Source organism: Scyliorhinus torazame, chromosome 7 (assembly GCF_047496885.1).
Source record: "Scyliorhinus torazame isolate Kashiwa2021f chromosome 7, sScyTor2.1, whole genome shotgun sequence".
NCBI lineage: Eukaryota > Metazoa > Chordata > Chondrichthyes > Carcharhiniformes > Scyliorhinidae > Scyliorhinus > Scyliorhinus torazame.
In genome coordinates, this window is record NC_092713.1 from 159,882,978 (window position 1) to 159,904,902 (window position 21,925).

Here is a 21,925-nt window from a genome sequence, read left to right on the forward strand (position 1 = left end):
GTAAGACTTCTTACTATTCTATATATAAACCACCCGAAACCATTGGTCAGATTGCCGTCTGTAACTCAAACCCGAGTATCTGTTATTCTATATATGAAGCACCCATATCAGTGTTGTTATTTGGGAAGGGTGGCAGTAAGTCTGTGCAGAGCTAGATGCCACTAACTGCAAATTTGATTTTTGACCAGACAATGTACATTTTTATGATGGTTTCTGCAGGATAATTGTTGCCAGGACATTGGGGAGATCTCCCTTGCCCCTCCTTAAAATTCCGTGGCGTTTTCAAGGGATGGAACCCCATTAGACTGCATCAGGCAAAGGAGCCAAGTGGAAGATTCCAAACAGAGCAGGTAAAGAAGCACCTTGTGAAAGTCTGCAAGATGTCAGCCATCCTACCTAACATCATGACTGGGCGTTGGTGTGCAGGTCATCCCCAGTTGTTGCTGGAGCCAGGTCTATCCCAAACATGTGAGTCTGGCCCTTCAAGATGTCAAGACAATGTTGTTATGCTGCAAGGAACCGCCCTGAGAGAGAGATTGATTGACAATAGCTGCTGCAAGCAGTCTTCTACTCTCCTCAGTATTTACAGGGTTATCCTCACCAAGCCCTCAATACAAAAGCACAAGGATCGGTAACTCGATACCCTGGTCAAGACAGCTATCTTGCACTTAAGGTGAAATCTTGATACTGGGTAAGTAGCGGTGGATGAATAGGTAATGGAAATCCCAACCTGCTATCTATCAACACCCATCACACTCCCAATTAGCTGAATAATTGGAGCTGTTTAGCGTTGTTAAGTGGCCCATTCGCCTTGCTCAGATTACAGATTCCTTTTCAACCCAGCATGACACACCACACTATGCAACATCAAGATTGCTTTATCTCTCAATGCAAGGGAATATTAACACTGGAAAACAGAGCACCTTCCTATTTCAGAAACAACCCAGGACAATTTCCCAATCCAATCTCCAATTGAGCATCTGCCGGCTTCCATCGCCTGAGTGCCTTTTGCAGACAATGTCTGAGTTTGTGTGAAGTCCATTTAATTGTCATAGTGTGGATGACGCTCTGGTCTGGGTCTGGCTTTGGCAGCTCAACAGAGCAAGTGACTCTTACAAAAGGGAGAACCGACTTGCATTCACATAACACCAGTCACAACCTCAGGTTCAGCCCATGTATTGGTCACAGAATTCAGAACTCCTCCACTCTTCTTCAGAATGGGGTTGGAGAATCTTTTACATCCACCTGAGAGAGGGCTTCGATTTAATATTTCAGCTGATAGGTTGCATCTCTGACAGCGCAGCACTCCCCACATTCTAGATTATGCTCTCAGGCCTCTGGGATAGTCCTTAAACCCACACCCGTCTGATTCAGAAACCAGAGAGCTGCTAATGGAGATAAAGCTGCTACCTGGAAGGTTGTAACCAGCAGTCCCTCATGGAGAGAGAGTGGTGTAGAAACATAGAAAATAGAAGCAGGAGGAGGCCCTTCAGCCCTTTGAGCCTGCTCCGCCATTCATTATGATCATGGCAGATCATCAAGTTCAATACCCTGATCCCACCTTCCCCCCATATCCCTTGATCCCACTAGTCCCAAGAGCTGTATCTAATTCCTTCAGGAAATTACACAACGGTTTGGCCTCAACTATTTTCTGTGGTAGCGAATTCCACAGATTCACCACTCTCAGGGTGAAGACATTTCTCCTCACCTCAGTCCTAAAAGGTTTACCCCTTATCCTCAGACTATGACCCCAAGTTCTGGACTCCCCCACCATCGGGAACATCTTTCTGAATCTACCCTGTCTAGTCCTATTAGAATTTATAAGTTTCTATGAGATTCCCCTCTCACTCTTCTAAACTCCAATGAATATAATCCTAACCGATTTAGTCTCTCCTCATATGACAGACCCGCCATCCCACGAATCAGCCTGGTAAACCTTCACTGCATTCTGTCCATAGCAAGAACATCTTTCCTCAGATAAGAACACCAAAACTGGTTGTCGCCAGACTCGAGCGTTCAAATCCCACCATGGCAGCTAGTGGAATCTGAATTCAGTTCATCAATCTGGAATTGTAAAGCTTCTCACAGTAGCCATGACAACTCACATTGCTACAATGTGATTGGTGAACGCAAAATCTGCCAGGAGCCAGTGCTGTTTATTGGATTGCTCACAAACAATTATCAGCTTTTTTGATCGCAGTGGCAACATACCACACCTGTAAATAACTTGATTTGAAATAATAGAAAATGAATTTTAAAAACTGTACGGAATAATTTACCGAGTTACATTCAGATACAGAAGTCTCTTTCCTTGTAAATTTAAAAATAATTACATTCAAAATGTTTAAAACACTCTTATTGGTGTTCTTGCGTCTAAAGAGCCTGTTTAGGTTTCCGTAGCCTCCTCAAAGGCCTGCAAATAAACTCAATTAATAGCAACGCAGAATGGTGTTTTAACTCACCCCGGGCAGGGTGAGCTCTCTGTGCAAGGTTAGCCTCCAGTGGATTTTTTAAACTCACGCAATAGACCATGGAAACTTGAGGTACGTTGATCATAATTTGCGCTTACGGTTAAAAAAAAATATTATTTCATGGAATGTGGATGTCATTGACTAAGCCAGCATTTGTTGCCCATCCCTAATTGCCCTTGAACTGAGTGTCTCACTGGGCCATTTCAGAGGACATTTAAGAGTCACCCATTTTGCTGAGGGTCTGGAGTCACATGCAGGCCAGACCAGGTAAGGATGGCAGATTTCCTCCTCCAAAAGTCATCAGTGAACCAGACAGGTTTTCATAGCAATTGACAATGGTTTTATTCTCATCATTAAACTTTTTTTTTCATTGAATTCAGTCAAATGTAGGCCAGACCAGGCAAGAATAACAGATTTCCATCCCTAAAGGGCATTAGTGAACCAGATAGTTTTTTACAATGATCAATAATAGCATCATCGTCTCAATGGACTAGCTTTCAATTCCAGATTTTAATAATTGAATTTAAGTCTGGCTGTAAGGGCAGACAATGCTGGCCTTGTCAACCTTAACAGCAATATATCAAGAAGGAATTTTTTAAAAATGTCTGAAATACAAATTGGAATATGGAACTCCTGCTCAAAATAGAAAGGGAGCAACAGAGGTTTGAGGATTCCAAGACTGATTAGATCAGTACAAACTTGTGAAGTACTAAGAAGTACAAGAAATTATTTGTTAGGAAATGGTGCCGCATGATTGAATGGGATGGGTTTGATTCCAGTGGAATTCAATGCACTGAGAGTAAATAGGATGGGATTGATTCCACTAGAATTTAACACACTGGGAGTAAATAGGCAGGGATTGTTTCCACTGGAATTCTATACACTGGGAGTAATGGGAAGGGATTGATTCCAGTGAAATTCTATACACTGGGACTAAAAGGAAAGGGAGTGATTCCAGTGAAATTTTATACACTGGGAATAAATGGGAAGGGATTGATTCCAGTGGGACTCTATATTCTGGGAATAAATATGAATGTGCTGATTCCATTGGACTTCTATACACTGGGAGTAAATGGAAAAGGATTAATTCCAGTAGAATTGTACACACTGGGAGTAAATGGGATGGGATTGATGCCAGTGGAATTCTTGACACTGGGAGTAAATGGGAAGGGATTGATTCCAGTGGAATTATACATACTGGGAGTAAATGGGAAGGGATTGATTCCATTGGACTTTTATACACTGGGAGTAAATGGGAAGGGATTGATTCCAAAGAACAACAAAGAACAAAGAAAAGTACAGCACAGGAACAGGCCCTTCGGCCCTCCAAGCCTGCGCCAACCATGCTGCCCGTCTAAACTAAAATCTTCTACACTTCCGGGGTCCATATCCTTCTATTCCCATCTTATTCATGTATTTGTCAAGATGCCCCTTAATCATCACTATCGTACCTGCTTCCACCACCTCCTCCGGTAGCGAGTTCCAGGCACCCACTACCCTCTGTGTAAATAACTTGCCTCGTACATCTCCTCTAAACCTTGCCCCTCGCACCTTAAACCTATGCCTCCTAGTAATTGACCCCTCTACACTGGGAAAAAGTCTCTGACTATCCACTCTGTCTATGCCCCTCATAATTTTGTAGGCCTCTATCAGGTCGCCCCTCAACCTCCGTCATTCCAGTGAGAACAAACCAAGTTTATTCACCCTCTCCTCATAGCTTATGCCCTCCATATCAGGCAACATCCTGGTAAATCTCTTCTGCACCCTCTCTAAAGCCTCCACATCCTTCTGGTAGTGTTGCGACCAGAATTGAACACTATACTCCAAGTGTGGCCTAACTAAGGTTCTATACAGCTGCAACATGACTTGCCAATTTTTATACTCAATGCCCCGGCCAATGAAGGCAAGCATGCCGAATACCTTCTTGATGACCTTCTCCATCTGTGTTGCCCCTTTCAGTGACCTGTGGACCTGTACACCTAAGATCTCTCTGTCAATATTCTTGAGGGTTCTATCATTCACTGTATATTCCCTACCTGTATTTGACCTTCCAAAATGCATTACCTCACATTTGTCCGGATTAAACTCCATCTGTTATCTCTCTGCCCAAGTCTCCAAACGATCTAAATCCTGCTGTATCCTCTGACAGTCCTCATCGCTGTCCGCAATTCCACCAACTTTTGAGTCGTTCGCAAACTTACTAATCAGACCAGTTACATTTTCCTCCAAATCATTTATATATACTACAAACAGCAAAGGTCCCAGTACTGATCCCTGCGGAACACCACTAGTCACAGCCCTCCAATCAGAAAAACACCCTTCCATTGCTACTCTCTGCCTTCTATGACCTCGTCAAACGTATCAATCTTGCCAGCTCCCCTCTGATCCCGTGTGACTTCATCTTCCAGTGAAATTCTACGCACTGGGAAGGAATTGATTCCAATGGAATTCGATACACTGGGCATAAATGGGAAAGGATTGATTTCAGTGGAACTCTATACACTGGGAGTGAATGGGAAGGGATTGGTTCTAGTGGAATTGTACACACCGGGAGTAAATGGGAAGGGTTTGATTCCAGTGGAATTCTCTGCAAATGTGCTTGAAGGAGTTGAGGTCAATGTAAAATCACCAAGCCAGAAATCGATCAAGTTGAAACCTTTTCCCCAACTTGTCGACAGGAGCTCCCAGCTGGTGAGATCCGATGGCTGACATATTAAATTATAACGCATATCCTGGCAGAACCTTTGTGCGTGACTCTCAGATCATACCCAAATCTCGGGAAAACTGCAGCTCGCTGCTATAAAGCAGAGTGAAAGGGGGCAATTGGAGGAATGTTTAGTTATGTGAAGGGATCAAGACGAAAACAAGCCGGCAACCAATTGCAACTCAAAGCCCGCAACCTTTTACAGTCAGTAACTTGAACTCAATGGTTGAGTTACTGTCTGTAACTCACTGCGGTTTTAGATGATTCTATATATAAACCCATCATGAACCACTTTTAAAAACTTGAAGCTAGCGAGTAACTGGAAGTGGTTTGATGTATTGAGGGAGTCTGCTGTGTTAACAGGGCATGTATCTATACCATCTGTGTAAATTTAGCCTCTGGGGCACAGAGCCAACGCACAGATCACATTCAGAATTTGCCTGATTATGAGGCTGCTGCCAAAGAATCATGTAAGAGTTCAAATTGTGCCCAGTCACCCCACAGTTGGAGCAGGGCAGGAAAAATAACACCACGAAACCTCTGTCCAGAACTCATTTGTCTTCATTAGGTCGGGGCTTGATAAATTGCTGGCTGAATGTTCACCCCTTTCTCCACCTTTGACAAGTTGCATCATCTTAAGAGGAAAGAAACAAAGTAGTATCGCATGCCAAGCAGCGACAGAGGGTAAAGGCTGGGCTGAATGCAGCCCATCCATCCTTGTCAGGGTGGTCTCCTGCTTTGCTTTCTCTCTCTCTCGTTCACTCGCGCGAGAAAAGACGGGGAGCTGAAATGAGACTCCTTACAGCAGCCTGGGGAGGGTGACGGGTGGGGCAGGAGTCTGACACCACAAAACATGCAGTCTCTCTCGCTAAACAGCTTCCTGTGAATGCCGATGGCTCCTCGGTAACCTCCTGAGGTAAAGAGTTCACCCTTCGGTGACCTCTTACCCCGTGGAAAGATGAAGGGCTGCGCGAGGGAGGCTCCCGAGGTACAACCGTTCGCAGTCAGTGCAGCATTGCCATGTGCAGCTGATGGACTGGCATTGCACAAACTCAGGAAGGAACTTACAAAACTTCCAAACTCTTCAGCACTGCTAAACCGACCGACTGTGCAAATTCAGGCACTTACATGCTGAAGCTTTATGAGGCCCTCTGCCAGGATTGAAGCACAGTACGAAGTCTTACAACACCAGGTTAAAGTCCAACAGGTTTGTTTCGATGTCACTAGCTTTCGGAGCGCTGCTCCTTCCTCAGGTGAATGCAGAGGTATGTTCCAGAAACATATATATAGACAGATTCAAAGATGCCAGACAATGCTTGGAATGCAAGCATTAGCAGGTGATTAAATCTTTACAGATCCAGAGATGGGGTAACCCCAGGTTAAAGAGGTGTGAATTGTGATTTCACAGGCCAGATGGTGGGGGATGAATGTAATGCGACATGAATCCCAGGTCCCGGTTGAGGCCGTACTCATGTGTGCGGAACTTGGCTATAAGCTTCTGCTCGGCGATTCTGCATTGTCGCGTGTCCTGAAGGCCGCCTTGGAGAACGCTTACCTGTAGATCAGAGGCTGAATGCCCTTGACTGCTGAAGTGTTCCCCGACTGGAAGGGAACATTCCTGCCTGGTGATTATCGTGCGATGTCCGTTCATTCGTTGTCGCAGCGTCTGCATGGTCTCGCCAATGTACCACGCTTCGGGACATCCTTTCCTGCAGCGTATGAGGTAGACAACGTTGGCCGAGTCGCATGAGTATGTACCGCGCACCTGGTGGGTGGTGTTCTCACGTGTAATGGTGGTATCCATGTCGATGATCTGGCACGTCTTGCAGAGATTGCCATGGCAGGGTTGTGGGGTGTCGTGGTCACTGTTCTGAAGGCTGGGTAGTTTGCTGCAAACAATGGTTTGTTTGAGGTTGCACGGTTGTTTGAAGGCAAGTAGTGGGAGTGTGGGGATGACCTTGGCAAGATGTTCATCTTCATCGATGACGTGTTGAAGGCTGTGAAGAAGATGTCGTAGTTTCTCCGCTCCGGGAAAGTACTGGACGACGAAGGGTATTCTGTCGGTTGTGTCCCATGTTTGTCTTCTGAGGTCGGTGCGGGTTTTGCTGTGGCGCATTGGAACTGTTGATCGATAAGTCGACGCGCGACAACGCAGAATCGCCGAGCAGAAGCTTATAGCCAAGTTCCGCACACATGAGTGCGGCCTCAACTGGGACCTGGGATTCATGTCGCATTACATTAATCCCCCACCATCTGGCCTGCGAAATCCTACCAACTGTCCTGGCTTGTTACCTCTGCATTCACCTGAGGAAGGAGCAGCGCTCCGAAAGCTAGTGACATCGAAACAAACCTGTTGGACTTTAACCTGGTGTTGTAAGACTTCTTACTGTGTTCACCCCAGTCCAACACCGGCATCTCCACATCAGGATTGAAGCAGTTCATGTCCAAATGCTGCAAGACCTGGACAATATTCAGGCCTGGGCTGACAAGTGGCAAGTAACATTTGTGCCGCACAAGTGCCAGGCAATGACCATGTCCAATGAGAGAGAATCAAACCATCGCCTCTTGACATTCAATAGCATTGCCATCGCTGAAACCCCACAATCAACATCCTAGGGGTTACCATTGACCAGAAACTGAACTAGACTAGCCACATTAATACTGTGGCTATAGGAGTAGGTCAAAGATTAGGAATCAAACAGTGAATAACTCAGCTCTTGAGCCCCCCCCCCCAAACCTGTCTGCCATCTACAAGGCACGAGTCAGGTGTAATGGAATACACCTTACTTGCCTGGATGAGTGCAGCTCCAACAACACTCAAGAAGCTCGACACCATCCAGGACAAAGCAGCCTGCTTGATTGGGCAGCCCATCCACCACCTTCAACATACATGCATCCAGGTCGAGTGCAGTCAATCGCTTCCCATTATCCTGGTCTGACTCTCCATGTTTGTGGAGTGTAGCTGACCTTGTTCTTTTATAAAAAATTTATAATAACAATGAATAGTCAGATTATACAGATTCTGCTCTGTCAACTGAAATAACAAGTGCTCCTCTTCGTCCCACCTCCATGTGCCATCTGTTGCCTCTCTGCTATTAGACCTGCAACTTTCAGTGCTAAAGAGGTGGCCAAGTTACATTACCCATAATGTTGCCACACTATGGACTGTCTTGAATGGGGAGCATCCTCACAGTAAACATAGGGCTGGATTTTCCATAGCCTGACACCGAAATTGTGATCAGCAATCTGATGGAGAATGGATTCCGACGCCGGAGTCGGAGCAGGCACCGGTTTGATGCCGGTCTGCCATGCTCTGCCCCCTCCAAACCGACGTCATTGGGATACGTGCCTTGTGCCGTTGCAACACCCTTGGTGTGTCATCGACCAGCCACCTGCAATGCTCCGCCCTGATGGGCCCAGTTCCCGACGGCGCGGGCCACATGTGGTCCCAGCGGTCAGGAACCCGGCGTGCTGGCTGTGGACAGTGTCCCGCGCCGCCACACTCCTCCGGGATCCATGCGCTGGCCGGCTGGGCTTTTGCTAGGGCTGGGGGGACTGGTGGGGAGTGGCTAGCGGGTGGGCTGTGGGGTCGCGGTTGGCGGGTTATTGTTCGAGCTCGGCCGGCGGCATGTTTTACGGTGCAACCAGTGCCTGCGCATGCGCGGCATGGGACCCGGTGATTCTCCGGCCGTTTTCGGCACGATCCGTGAGCCGTTCACTCGGCGCGGTGCTAGTCCCTCACCGGTACTGGAAGTGGTGAGGGGTTCACGCTGATTTTCCTGTCGTGAAACTCCCGTGGATTCTCTGTTCACGCCGGCACTTCGCCTCAGGAATGGAGAATCCCGGCCACAATCTTTTGACAAACACTTTTTTCTCTCTGGGGCAGGAGGAGAAATGCATCTTGACATCACATGGCATTGAATGGCATAACGGTTTCTGAGGCAGCTGAGGTCAGCTTTCTGTGAGCTTGTGAACAAACCAGGCAGAAAACGCCAGGGCATGAGGTGCCCTGTCCCTTTAAGGAGCTGAATGTATCATGTTGGCTCTGGCTGGGCTCCAGTTCTTGAACTTGCAATGCTCAGAGCAGAGCATGAACTATGCTCAGGCAAAACAATGATCCACGCTGTTACCGAGTTAAAGGAGCCATTAATCGATCCCTCAGTGTTCTGTGGTTGGTACAGTGTGCCATGGATTTCTTAAAGGGGCACTGCTGTGCTGAAAATACATTTCACAAACCATTCAGCACTACCTGGTCATTGACGTGTCCAACAGCCTGGGGAAACTCATATCATTGTCACACCAGTAACACGTGACAGGAATCATGTAGAAAATGTGCCACAGTGGACTTGTCCCTGCTTCTCCTCATTGCTTCACCCCTTGATGGAGTTGGCGTGTGAAGGGAGGATTTAACAATCACTTTGTGAGAGGGGTTAGCTTTGTGCAATGCAATTCATAGAATCAGTGGGTAGTGTCCCCATCTTTGAGCCAGCAGCTCTGGATCCAAGTCCCACTTCAGGACTTGATGGTCAGGACCAGGTGCATTCACAACATGGTCAAACAGGTTGATCATCAATTTCCAAATCCTTCCAGCATGTACCAATGGCAGGTGGTAAGAATGGGAGAAATCCCTGGTCAGCCATGTGACAGGAAGAAATTGGAATATCCCCCATCACTCTCCATGGTTCCAGACTGCAACATGCTGTAAAAGTGTATGTTGCCACAGCAACTCGGGTTCCTTGGGGCGAGAGGGCGGGGGTTTTGTAGTTGGTTGGATGGTCGGTGTGGATCAGATTGTTGCCAACAGCAGGGGCTTCAATCCCTGTTCTGGCTGGGGGTGGGTTTCGGACCTGCCTCCTAGCCCCTACCCATGGTCAATGTCATCGCACTGTGGTAGAGAATTGAAGAAGAATTTGTGGCGTTCCTCCTCAACATTGACCACCTCTTCAATTTGGTATCATCCACCACCAAACTTGCTGCTCTGAATAATGGCCCCTTCATCCTAGTGTAGGGTTAGCTCAGTTGGTTAGATGTCTGGTGTGTGAACCAACAGCACAGGGTTTGACCCCATTTCCAGATGATGTAAATGCGAGTCTTTTCCTCCTCACACCCTACCTATAGTAAAAAATGTGGTTTGATGATTAATACCAAGGACCTGACTTCAAGCACCAAACTCAAGAAGAAGACGCTTAATTCATTTTGCCACCAGTTTGGCCACTGATTGGACATGTGCAGATCTTCTTTGTTTATTAATGTGGCAGCTTATTGAAGGTCAATCTGAACCAGACCAAGGTTTATCGCAGTGGGGAGGAAAGCCTTAGATTACAAGACGATGTAGTTGGGGCTGGTCAGGTAGGCAGAACAGTGGCAAATGGAATTTAACATTGAAAAGTGTGATGTATTTGGGAGGACTAACAAGGGAAAGGAATACACAATGAATGGTGTGACGCAATGAAGTACAGAGGACCAGAGGGACCTTTGGGTGGATGTCCAAAGATCCCTGAAAGCAGCAGGACAGGTAGATAAGTTGGTTAAAAAGGCATATGGAATACTGGCCTTATTAGCCAAGTAAAGAATATAAGAGCAGGGAGGTTATGATGGAGCTGCATAAAATGCTTGTTAGGCCACAGCTAGAGTACTGTGTGCAGTTCTGGTCGCCTCACTATAGGAAGGATGTGATTGAATTAGAAAGGGTGCAGAGGCGATTCACCAGGACGTTGCCTGGGCTGGAGAGTTTCAGCTATCAAGCAAGGTTGGGGTGGTTTGCCTTGGAGCAGAGAGGGCTCAGGGGTGGTCCTGATTGAGATGTATAAAATTTAAGCGGACATAGAATGGATGGTTAAGAAGAAACCTTTCCCCTTAGTAGAGGGATCAATAACCAGGGGGCATAGATTTCAGGTCAAGGGTAGGAGGTTTGGAGTGGATGCGAGGAAAAACTTTTTCACACAGTGGATAGTGGAAATTTGGAACTCACTGCCTGAAAGGGTGGTAGAGGCGGGAACTCGCACAACATTTAAGAAGCATCTAGATGAGCACTTGAAACGCTGTAGCATACAAGGCTACGGGCCAAATGCTGGAAAAACTGATCAGAGTAGACAGGTGCTTGATGGCTGGCACAGACAAGATGGGCCAAAGGGCCCTTTGATATGCTGTAAAACTCTACTACTTATTACGGAGTCTTCCATCCTAATCCTAATCATTTCAAAATGAGGTCGGTGCCTGTAGAGTGCTTGGGGTATGCTGAGGTTCTGAATGCAAGTTGTCTCCTTTGTAGTTCATGACAAGTCATTCGGTCTCAGGTGGAGCCATCCTTTGCTGATCAATTCTGGGTCTTTATCAGGCTGCTCTATAGTTAACCAAGCATGGGTTCCATTTCAGAGAGACAAAAACTGCACAACTGCTGCCCCATTATATACTAGCCCTCATGTCACCCTCCTCATATCTGCCCAGGGCTGCCACAAGGTGTATTGGTAATGTCACTGGATTAACAATCCTGAAGGACCATGCTAACACTCTGGGGACCTGGGTTCAAATCCAACCATGGCAGGAAATTAGATGAATAATTAAATGAAAATTTGGAATTGAAAACTAGTTTTCGTGATCGTGACCGTAGTAATTATCATCAATTGCTTTCTAAAATCCCATCTGGTTCACTACCTTTCTTCAAGGAAGGTTATCTACCATTCCTGCTGCCCTCTGAAATGGCCTAATAAACTCCTCAGTTCAAGGGCAGTTAGGGATGGGCAACAAATGTTGGCCTTGCCAGCGATTTCCGCATCCCATGGATGAATATGGAAAAAAAAATCTGCAGAGGTTTCAGGATCACTGTCATCCAATAAGCCTGTCTTCAGGTTTACCTAACAAACTGCTCTCCCCATGAGCGGCTTCCACAGGAGAACTACTCACTTTCAAAATGCAACCCAATTAAATAGCTTGTCGACTAGGTTTCTGTTTCTGAGTGCAAAGTCTAGTCAATGGCAGAAATGTGCAGCAGGTTCTATTCTGGCTATGTGAGGAAGTGTGAGTGGATAGTGAGGGTGGTGAATGAGGATGCGGAGTTGGGGAGGGGTGGTGGTGGTGGGTGTGGATAAGGAGGGGAGGTGAAATGTTTGAGCTGTCAGCTTTCCCATGCAGGCCTGCCTCATTTGAAAAAGTCTGTGACCAGAATGAGAAATTCTTGCTCACGTGCAGTTGTCATCAGATCGTACACGTGAAGCCGTCAGATCATACACGTGCAGCTGTCATTTTACACATGTGCAGTTGTCAGGTGTCACACACGCAGCCATTAGATCACACACATGCATCCGGCAGATCACACACATGCAGCTGTCAGATCGCACATGCACAGCTGTCAGATGGCACACACACAGCCATGAGATTACACATGTGCAGCCGTCAGATCGCACACATGCACCTGTCAGATCATACACATGCAGCCATCAGATCACACACATGCAGCCGTCAGATCGCACATGCACAGCTGTCAGATGGCACACTCACAGCCATTAGATCACGCATGTGCAGCTGTCAGATCAAACACGTGCAGCCATCAGATCGTACACATGCAGCTGTCAGATGGCACAAGTGTGGCCATCAGATCACACAACTGCAGCCACCAGATTGCACATATGAAGTTGTTAGATCACACGTGCAACTATCAGATTGCATATGTGCAGCCATCTGATCGCACACGTGCAGTCATCAGGTGGCACTCGATGCAGCCGCCAGATGGCACACGATGCAGCCGTCAGGTCACATGTGCAGTTGTTAGATCACACATGTGCAACGATAAGATCACACACATCCAGCTGTCAAATCACACATACAGCTGTCAGATTGCAAACATGCAACTGTCAGATCGCACATGCGTAGCCATCAGATCACACACACGCAATCGTCAGATCACACATGCAGCCATCAGATCGCATATGTGCAGTTATCAGATAGCACACAAGCAGGCATCAGATCACATGCACATACAGCCACAAAATCTCACACGTGCAGCTGTGAGTCAGCAGACATGCATCAAAAGGGTCGCAGGCATGCAGCAGTCAGACCACACATGTGCCCACGAGATCGCGGTGTAGCTGGCAGATGCAAGTTTGCACCCATGGGCCCCAGGTACTACAGCTGACAAGCTGTGCGCACACCCAGCTCTGAGATCGGAGAGGTGCAGTGATGGGATTGCATAATGCAGCTGTCGAAATTGCACATGTGCTAATGTCAAGACTGGAGCACATGCAGCCGGTGTCCCTGCCATTTTGAGATCACACCCATGCAGACACGGAGGTTGAAACTGACGCTCCAGACCCGCGGCCGGGAACAGTGCATGCCAACCTAGTACGTGGGCACACACACACACTCCTTTGCAGTCAGCCCTGCCCCTGCCATGTCAGCGGCTTGTATTGGATGAAGCCATGGTTGGGTAACACAGAGGCCATTCCCCGGAGGGACAGCAGCATGGAGGTAGTGAGTGAGTGAGGGGGCGAGTGGCCGCATTTGCACACTCGGGGCTGCGGCTGGACTCCAATGCATTTAAATACTAATGACAATCGCCGACTGTCTGCAAGAGAGAGAGAGAGTTGCTGAAACGAAACTCTCTCCGCCCCCTGATAGGACCGAGGGGAACTTTTGGTTTCAGGCCATCGTTCAGTTCTTCAGGTAATCTCAAGGGAAAGAGTGAGAGAGGAGGACGCGAGCAATTGAAAAGGCCAACGCCCCCCCCCCCCCCCCCACACAAACACACTCACAGACACACACACAGCACCCCCTCCCCTTCTCAGGGCCCCTTTCTGACTGAGGAGGCCCAGGCGAACATCCAGCTCTGGTGAGAGAGTGAGGCTGGCTGCCTGCAGCCAGGGCCCAAGGAGCTGGGACAGCTGAAGGCTATGCCCGAGAATCTGTGCTGGAATCCAGCGGGGGAAGGAGCCAGGATTTCACCCCAACACCATGGATGCTGAGGCCTACCATCACCTCAGTGAGTCTGCCGTCAGCATTTGTGTTTTCCTTTGCGCGATATGTATATATTAAAGAGGGAAGGGGGGGGGGCGGCAGGGGGCAATCGCCTTTGGTGGAATGTGAGGAATGTGTGTGGAGCCCCCGGTGCTTGTTCACTTGTGGGACTGAGAGAGGACGAGCAGAGGGGGCAGTGAGGCGGCAAATTGCAGCGGAGACCCCCCCCCCCCGATCTGTTCCCCCCCCCCCCGATCTGTTCCCCCCCCCCCCCGGACTCTTCCCCCCCCCCCCCCCCGGACTCTTTCCCCCCCCCCCGGACTCTTTCCCCCCCCCGGACTCTTTCCCCCCCCCCGGACTCTTTCCCCACCCCCCCCCCGGACTCTTTCCCCACCCCCCCCCGGACTCTTCCCCCCCCCCCCCCCCCCGGACTCTTTCCCCACCCCCCCCCCCCCGGACTCTTTCCCCACCCCCCCCCCCCGGACTCTTTCCCCACCCCCCGGGCTCTTTCCCCACCCCCCCCCCCGGACTCTTTCCCCACCCCCCCCCCCGGACTCTTTCCCCCCCCCCCGGACTCTTTCCCCCCCCCCGGACTCTTTCCCCCCCCCCGGACTCTTTCCCCCCCCCCCCCCCCGGACTCTTTCCCCCCCCCCCGGACTCTTTCCCCCCCCCCCCGGACTCTTTCCCCCCCCCCCCGGACTCTTTCCCCCCCCCCCCCGGACTCTTTCCCCCCCCCCCCCCGGACTCTTCCCCCCCCCCCCCCCCGGACTCTTCCCCCCCCCCCCCCCCGGACTCTTTCCCCACCCCCCCCCCGGACTCTTTCCCCCCCCCCCCCCCGACTCTTTCCCCCCCCCGGACTCTTCCCCCCCCCGGACTCTTTCCCCCCCCCCCGGACTCTTTCCCCCCCCCGGACTCTTTCCCCCCCCCCGGACTCTTTCCCCCCCCGGACTCTTTCCCCCCCCCGGACTCTCTTTCCCCCCCCCCCCCCGGACTCTCTCCCCCCCCCCCCCGGACTCTTCCCCCCCCCCACCCCCCGGACTCTTTCCACCCCCCGGACTCTTTCCCCCCCCCCCCCCGGACTCTTTCCCCCCCCCCCCCCGGACTCTTTCCCCCCCCCCCCCGGACTCTTTCCCCCCCCCCGGACTCTTTCCCCCCCCCCCCCCGGACTCTTTCCCCCCCCCGGACTCTCTCCCCCCCCGGACTCTTTCCCCCCTCCCCCGGACTCTTCCCCCCCTCCCCGGACTCTTTCCCCCCCCCCCTCCCCGGACTCTTTCCCCCCCCCCCGGACTCTTCCCCCCCTCCCCGGACTCTTTCCCCCCCCCCTCCCCGGACTCTTTCCCCCCCCCCCCTCCCCGGACTCTTTCCCCCCCCCCCGGACTCATTCCCCCCCCCCCTCCCCCGGACTCTTCCCCCCCCCCTCCCCGGACTCTTCCCCCCCCCCCCCGGACTCTTCCCACCCCCCCCCGGACTCTTTCCCCCCCACAGACTCTTTCCCCCCCCCGGACTCTTCCCCCCCCGAACTCTTCCCCCCCCGGACTCCTTCACCCCCACTCCCGGACTCTTCCCCCCCCGGACTCTTCCCCCCCCCGGACTCTTTCCCCCCCCGAACTCTTTCCCCCCCCCCCGGACTCTTTCCCCCCCCCCCGAACTCTTTCCCCCCCCCCCGAACTCTTCCCCCCCCCGGACTCTTTCCCCCCCCCCGGACTCTTTCCCCCCCCGCGGACTCTTTCCCCCCCCCGGACTCTTTCCCCCCCCCCCCCGGACTCTTTCCCCCCCCCCCCGGACTCTTTCCCCCCCCCCGGACTCTTTCCCCCCCCCCGGACTCTTTCCCCCCCCCCGGACTCTTCCCCCCCCCCCCCCCCGGCATCTTTCCCCCCCCCCCCGGACTCTTTCCCCCCCCCGGACTCTTTCCCCCCCCCCGGACTCTTCCCCCCCCCCCCGGACTATTCCCCCCCCCCCCCGGACTCTTCCCACCCCCCCCCCCCCGGACTCTTTCCCCCCCCCCCCGGACTCTTTCCCCCCCCCCCCGGACTCTTTCCCCCCCCCCCCGGACTCTTTCCCCCCCCCCCCCCCGGACTCTTTCCCCCCCCCGACTCTTTCCCCCCCCCCCGGACTCTTCCCCCCCCGGACTCTTTCCCCCCCCCCGGACTCTTTCCCCCCCCGGACTCTTTCCCCCCCGGACTCTTTTTCTCCCCCCCCCGGACTCTTTCCCCCCCCCCCGGACTCTTTCCCCCCCCCCCCACCCCGGACTCTTTCCCCCCCCCCCCGGACTCTTTCCCCCCCCCCCCCGGACTCTTTCCCCCCCCCCCGGACTCTTTCCCCCCCCCCCCCCGGACTCTTTCCCCCCCCCCCCCGGACTCTTTCCCCCCCCCCCCCCGGACTCTTTCCCCCCCCCCCCCGGACTCTTTCCCCCCCCCCCGGACTCTTTCCCCCCCCCCGGACTCTTTCCCCCCCCCGGACTCTTTCCCCCCCCCCGGACTCTTTCCCCCCCCCCCCCCGGACTCTTTCCCCCCCCCCCGGACTCTTTCCCCCCCCCCCCTCCCGGACTCTTTCCCCCCCCCCCTCCCCGGACTCTTTCCCCCCCCCCCTCCCCGGACTCATTCCCCCCCCCCCCTCCCCGGACTCTTCCCCCCTCCCCCTCCCGGACTCTTCCCCCCCCCCCCGGACTCTTCCCACCCCCCCCCGGACCCTTTCCCCCCCACAGACTTTCCCCCCCCCGGACTCTTCCCCCCCCGAACTCTTCCCCCCCGGACCCTCCCCCCCACCCCCCGACCTCCCCCCCCCGACTCTTCCCCCCCCCGGACTCTTCCCCCCGGCTCTCCCCCGGACTCTTTCCCCCGGCTCTCCCCCCCCCGAACTCTTTCCCCCCCCCCCGAACTCTTTCCCCCCCCCCCCGAACTCTTCCCCCCCCCGAACTCTTCCCCCCCCCCGGACTCTTTCCCCCCCCCCCCCGGACTCTTTCCCCCCCCCCCGGACTCTTTCCCCCCCCCCCCGGACTCTTTCCCCCCCCGGACTCTTTCCCCCCCCCCGGACTCTTTCCCCCCCCCCGGACTCTTTCCCCCCCCCGGACTCTTTCCCCCCCCCTGACTCTTTCCCCCCCCCCCGGACTCTTTCCCCCCCCCCCGGACTCTTTCCCCCCCCCGACTCTTTCCCCCCCCCCCCCGGACTCTTCCCCCCCCCCCCGGACTCTTCCCCCCCCCCCGGACTCTTTCCCCCCCCCCCCCGCACTCTTTCCCCCCCCCCGGACTCTTTCCCCCCCGGACTCTTCCCCCCCCCCCGGACTCTTTCCCCCCCCGGACTCTTTCCCCCCCCCCGGACTCTTTCCCCCCCCCGGACTCTTCCCCCCCCCCGGACTCTTTCCCCCCCCCCCGGTCTCTTTCCCCCCGGACTCTTTCCCCCCCCCCAACTCTTTCCCCCCCCCGGACTCTTTCCCCCCCCCCCCGGACTCTTTCCCCCCCCCCCGGACTCTTTCCCCCCCCCCCGGTCTCTTTCCCCCCGGACTCTTTCCCCCCCCCAACTCTTTCCCCCCCCCGGACTCTTTCCCCCCCCCCCCCCGGACTCTTCCCCCCCCCCCCGGACTCTTTCCCCCCCCCCCCCGGACTCTTCCCCCCCCCCCCCGGACTCTTTCCCCCCCCCCCCGGACTCTTTCCCCCCACCCCGGACTCATCCCCCCCCCCACCCCGGACTCATCCCTTTCCCCCCACCCCCCGGGATGCATCCCATCCCCGCCCCCCCCCGGACTCATCCCATTCCCTCCCCTTCCCCCCCGGACACAGCCCATTCCCCCCCCGGACTCATCCCACCGCCCACCTGGACTCATCCCACCGCCCCCCCCTGCCCGGACTCATCCCATCCCCCCCCGGACACATCCCCTCCCCCCCCCCCCCCTCCTGGACTCACCCCCCCCCCCTCCCCGGACTCACCCCCCCACCTCCCCGGACTCACCCCCCCCCTCCCCGGACTCATACCCCCTCCCCGGACTCATACCCCCCCCTCCCCGGACTCATACCCCCCCCTCCCCGGACTCATACCCCCCGTCTCATCGCCCCCTCCCCCCGGTCTCATCGCCCCCTCATCCCCCCTGGTCTCATCGCCCCTCCCCCCCCCCCCCGGTCTCATCGCCCCTTCTCCCCCGGTCTCATCGCCCCTTCCCCCCCGGTCTCATCGCCCCTTCCCCCCCTGTCTGATCGCCCCTTCCCCCCCCCCCCCGGTCTCATCGCCCCTTCCCCCCCCGGTCTCATCGGCCCCTTCCCCCCCGGTCTCTTCCCCCCCGGTCTCATCGCCCCTCCCCCTCGGTCTCATCGCCCCACCCCCCCCCGGTCTCATCGCCCCTCCGCCCTCGGTCTCATCGCCCCACCCCCCCCCCGGTCTCATCGCCCCTTCCCCCCGGTCTCACCCCCACCCCCCCCCCCACCCCGGTCTCTCCCCACCCCCACCCCGAACTCTCCCCACACCCCCCCCCCCGGCTCTCCCCACCACCCCGACTCTCCCCACCCCGTCTCTCCCCACCACCCCGACTCTCCCCACCCCGTCTCTCCCCACCCGCCCCCGACTCTCCCCACCCCCCCCGACTCTCCCCACCTCCTCCGACTCTCCCCACCTCCCCCGACTCTCCCCCACCTCCCCGACCTCTCTCTCCCCCCCCGATTCTTCCCCTCACCCCCCGACTCTCCCCCCTCCCACCCCCCCCCCGACTCTCCCCCTCCCTCCCCCCCGACTCTCTCCCTCCCACCCCCCCGACTCTCCCCCTCCCACCCCCCCGACTCTCTCTCTCCCCCCCCACGTCTCTCCCCACCTCCCCCGTCTCTCCCCACCTCCCCCGTCTCTCCCCACCTCCCCCGACTCTCCCCCACCTCCTCCCGACTCTCCCCACCACCCCGACTCTCCCCACCACCCCCGACTCTCCCCACCACCCCCGACTCTCCCCACCACCCCCGACTCTCCCCCCACCACCCCCGACTCTCCCCACCACCCCCGACTCTCCCCACCACCCCCGACTCTCCCCACCACCCCCGACTCTCCCCACCACCCCCGACTCTCCCACCACCCCCGACTCTCCCCACCACCCCCGACTCTCCCCACCACCCCCGACTCTCCCCACCTCCTCCGACTCTCCCCACCTCCCCCGACTCTCCCCACCTCCCCCGACTCTCTCTCCCCCCCCCCGATTCTTCCCCTCACCCCCCGACTCTCCCCCCTCCCACCCCCCCCGACTCTCCCCCTCCCTCCCCCCCGACTCTCTCCCTCCCACCCCCCCGACTCTCCCCCTCCCACCCCCCCGACTCTCTCTCTCCCCCCCCCCCACGTCTCTCCCCCACCTCCCCCGTCTCTCCCCACCTCCCCCGACTCTCCCCACCCCCCCGGCTCTTCCCACCCCCCCCCCCGCTCTCCCCACCACCCCCGACTCTCCCCACTCCCCCCGACTCTCCCCACCACCCCCGACTCTCCCCACACCCCCGACTCTCCCCACCACCCCGACTCTCCCACCACCCCCGACTCTCCCCACCACCCCCGACTCTCCCCACCACCCCCGACTCTCCCACCACCCCCGACTCTCCCCACCACCCCCGACTCTCCCCACCACCCCCGACTCTCCCCACCACCCCCGACTCTCCCCACCACCCCCGACTCTCCCCACCACCCCCGACTCTCCCCACCACCCCCGACTCTCCCCACCACCCCCGACTCTCCCCACCACCCCCGACTCTCCCCACCACCCCCGACTCTCCCCACCACCCCCGACTCTCCCCACCACCCCCGACTCTCCCCACCACCCCCGACTCTCCCCACCACCCCCGACTCTCCCCACCACCCCCGACTCTCCCACCACCCCCGACTCTCCCCACCACCCCCGACTCTCCCCACCACCCCGACTCTCCCCACCACCCCCCGACTCTCCCCACCACCCCCGACTCTCCCCACCACCCCCGACTCTCCCCACCACCCCCGACTCTCCCCACCACCCCCGACTCTCCCACCACCCCCGACTCTCCCCACCACCCCCGACTCTCCCCACCACCCCCGACTCTCCCCACCACCCCCGACTCTCCCCACCACCCCCGACTCTCCCCACCACCCCCGACTCTCCCCACCACCCCCGACTCTCCCCACCACCCCCGACTCTCCCCACCACCCCGACTCTCCCCACCCCCCCGACTCTCCCCACCACCCCCGACTCTCCCCACCACCCCCGACTCTCCCCACCACCCCCGACTCTCCCCACCACCCCCGACTCTCCCCACCACCCCCGACTCTCCCCACCACCCCCGACTCTCCCCACCACCCCCGACTCTCCCACCACCCCCGACTCTCCCCACCACCCCCGACTCTCCCCACCACCCCCGACTCTCCCCACCACCCCCGACTCTCCCCACCACCCCCGACTCTCCCCACCACCCCGACTCTCCCCACCCCCGGCTCTCCCCACCACGTCGACTCTCCCCACCCCCCCCGACTCTCCCCCCCCCCCCCCGACTCTCCCCTCCCTCCGACTCTCCCCAACCCCTGACTGTCCCCACCCCCGACTCTCCCCACCCCCCGACTCTCCCCACCCCCCTCCCCCCGACTCTCCCCCACCCCCCCTCCCCCCGTCTCTCCCCACCTCCCCGTCTCTCCCCACCTCCCCCGACTCTCCCCACCCCCCCCCGGCTCTCCCCACCCCCCCCCCGGCTCTCCCCACCCCCTCCCCCGGCCCTCCCCACCCCCCCCCGGCCCTCCACATCACCCCGACTCTCCCCACCCCCCGACTCTCCCCACCCCCGACTCTCCCACCCTCCGACTCTCCCCACCCCCCGACTCTCCCACCCCCCCCGGCTCCCCCCACCGCCCCCCCCCCTGACTCTCCCCACCCCCCGACTCTCCCCACCCCCCCGACCTCTCCCCACCCCCCCCGACTCTCCCCAACCCCCCGACTCTCCCCAACCCCCAGACTCTCCCCACCCCCCCGACTCTCCCCACCCCCCCTGACTCTCCCCACCCCCCCCGACTCTCCCCCCCCCAACTCTTCCCCCCCCCGACTGTTTCCCCCCCCCGACTCTCCCCACCCACCCCGACTCTCCCCACCCACCCCGACTCTTCCCCCTCCCCCCCCCCTCCCACCCCCCCGGCTCTCCCCACCACGTCGACTCTCCCCACCCCCCCTCCGACTCTCCCCACCCCCCCTCCCCCCGACTCTCCCAACCCTGACTGTCCCCACCCCCGACTCTCCCACCCCCCTCCCCCGACTCTTCCCCCCCCCCCCTCCCCCGACTCTTCCCCCCCCCCCTCCCCCGACTCTTCCCCCCCCTCCCCCCGACTCTCCCCACCCCCGACTCTCCCCACCCCCCGACTCTCCCCACCCCCGACTCTCCCCCACCCCCGGCTCTCCCCACCCCCGGCTCTCCCCACCCCCCAACACTTCCCACCCTGGCTGAGCTCTCCCACCCCCCTCTTCATCCCGCCCCCAGCATTTCTTCAGTGTCTCTCAGACAGGACTGGATGGAAGGGACTGTGCATTTCACTGGGGGTGGGGGGCAGGGGTTACAGCCGGTAACTTTGGCAGTCACAGTTTGGCAGCCCCATCGTTCATTCTTTACTGAAGTTCCCGGTCACTTTAGCCCGAGCAGGACAGCACCCCCCCCCCCCCCCCCCCCCCCCCCCCCCCCCCCCCCTGCTTCCGCCTCCAAGTCGGGAATCTGCCCTGTCAGCACTTTACTGTCAGCCGGGTGGGGAAATAACAGCACTCCAGCCAACAATAGTGGCTCTCCCTCTCTCTCCCTCTGTTTATAGGAACAAGCTTCTTCCCAGACTGGGAAATAGCAAT

The 21,925-nt window shown here is 56.8% G+C and overlaps 1 protein-coding gene across 7 annotated transcripts in view; it reads left to right on the forward strand.

Annotated features, from left to right (window-relative positions):
• The first annotated feature begins 13,525 nt into the window (after positions 1-13,525).
• The window catches only part of LOC140426646 (retinoic acid receptor RXR-gamma-A-like), a 547,996-nt gene continuing 539,596 nt past the window's right edge, over positions 13,526-21,925 (forward strand). For 3 of the 7 annotated variants that reach the window (XM_072511717.1, XM_072511718.1, XM_072511721.1), the window contains exon 1: positions 13,900-14,149. Coding sequence is in view for 1 of the 7 variants with exons in the window: in XM_072511721.1 (XP_072367822.1) it covers positions 14,122-14,149 (28 nt within the window). In the remaining 6 variants the exon portion in view is untranslated. Of the gene's footprint in view, positions 13,834-13,899; positions 14,150-21,925 lie in introns of those variants that run through there. The other 4 variants (XM_072511722.1, XM_072511723.1, XM_072511720.1 and 1 more) reach the window with 3 other exon arrangements.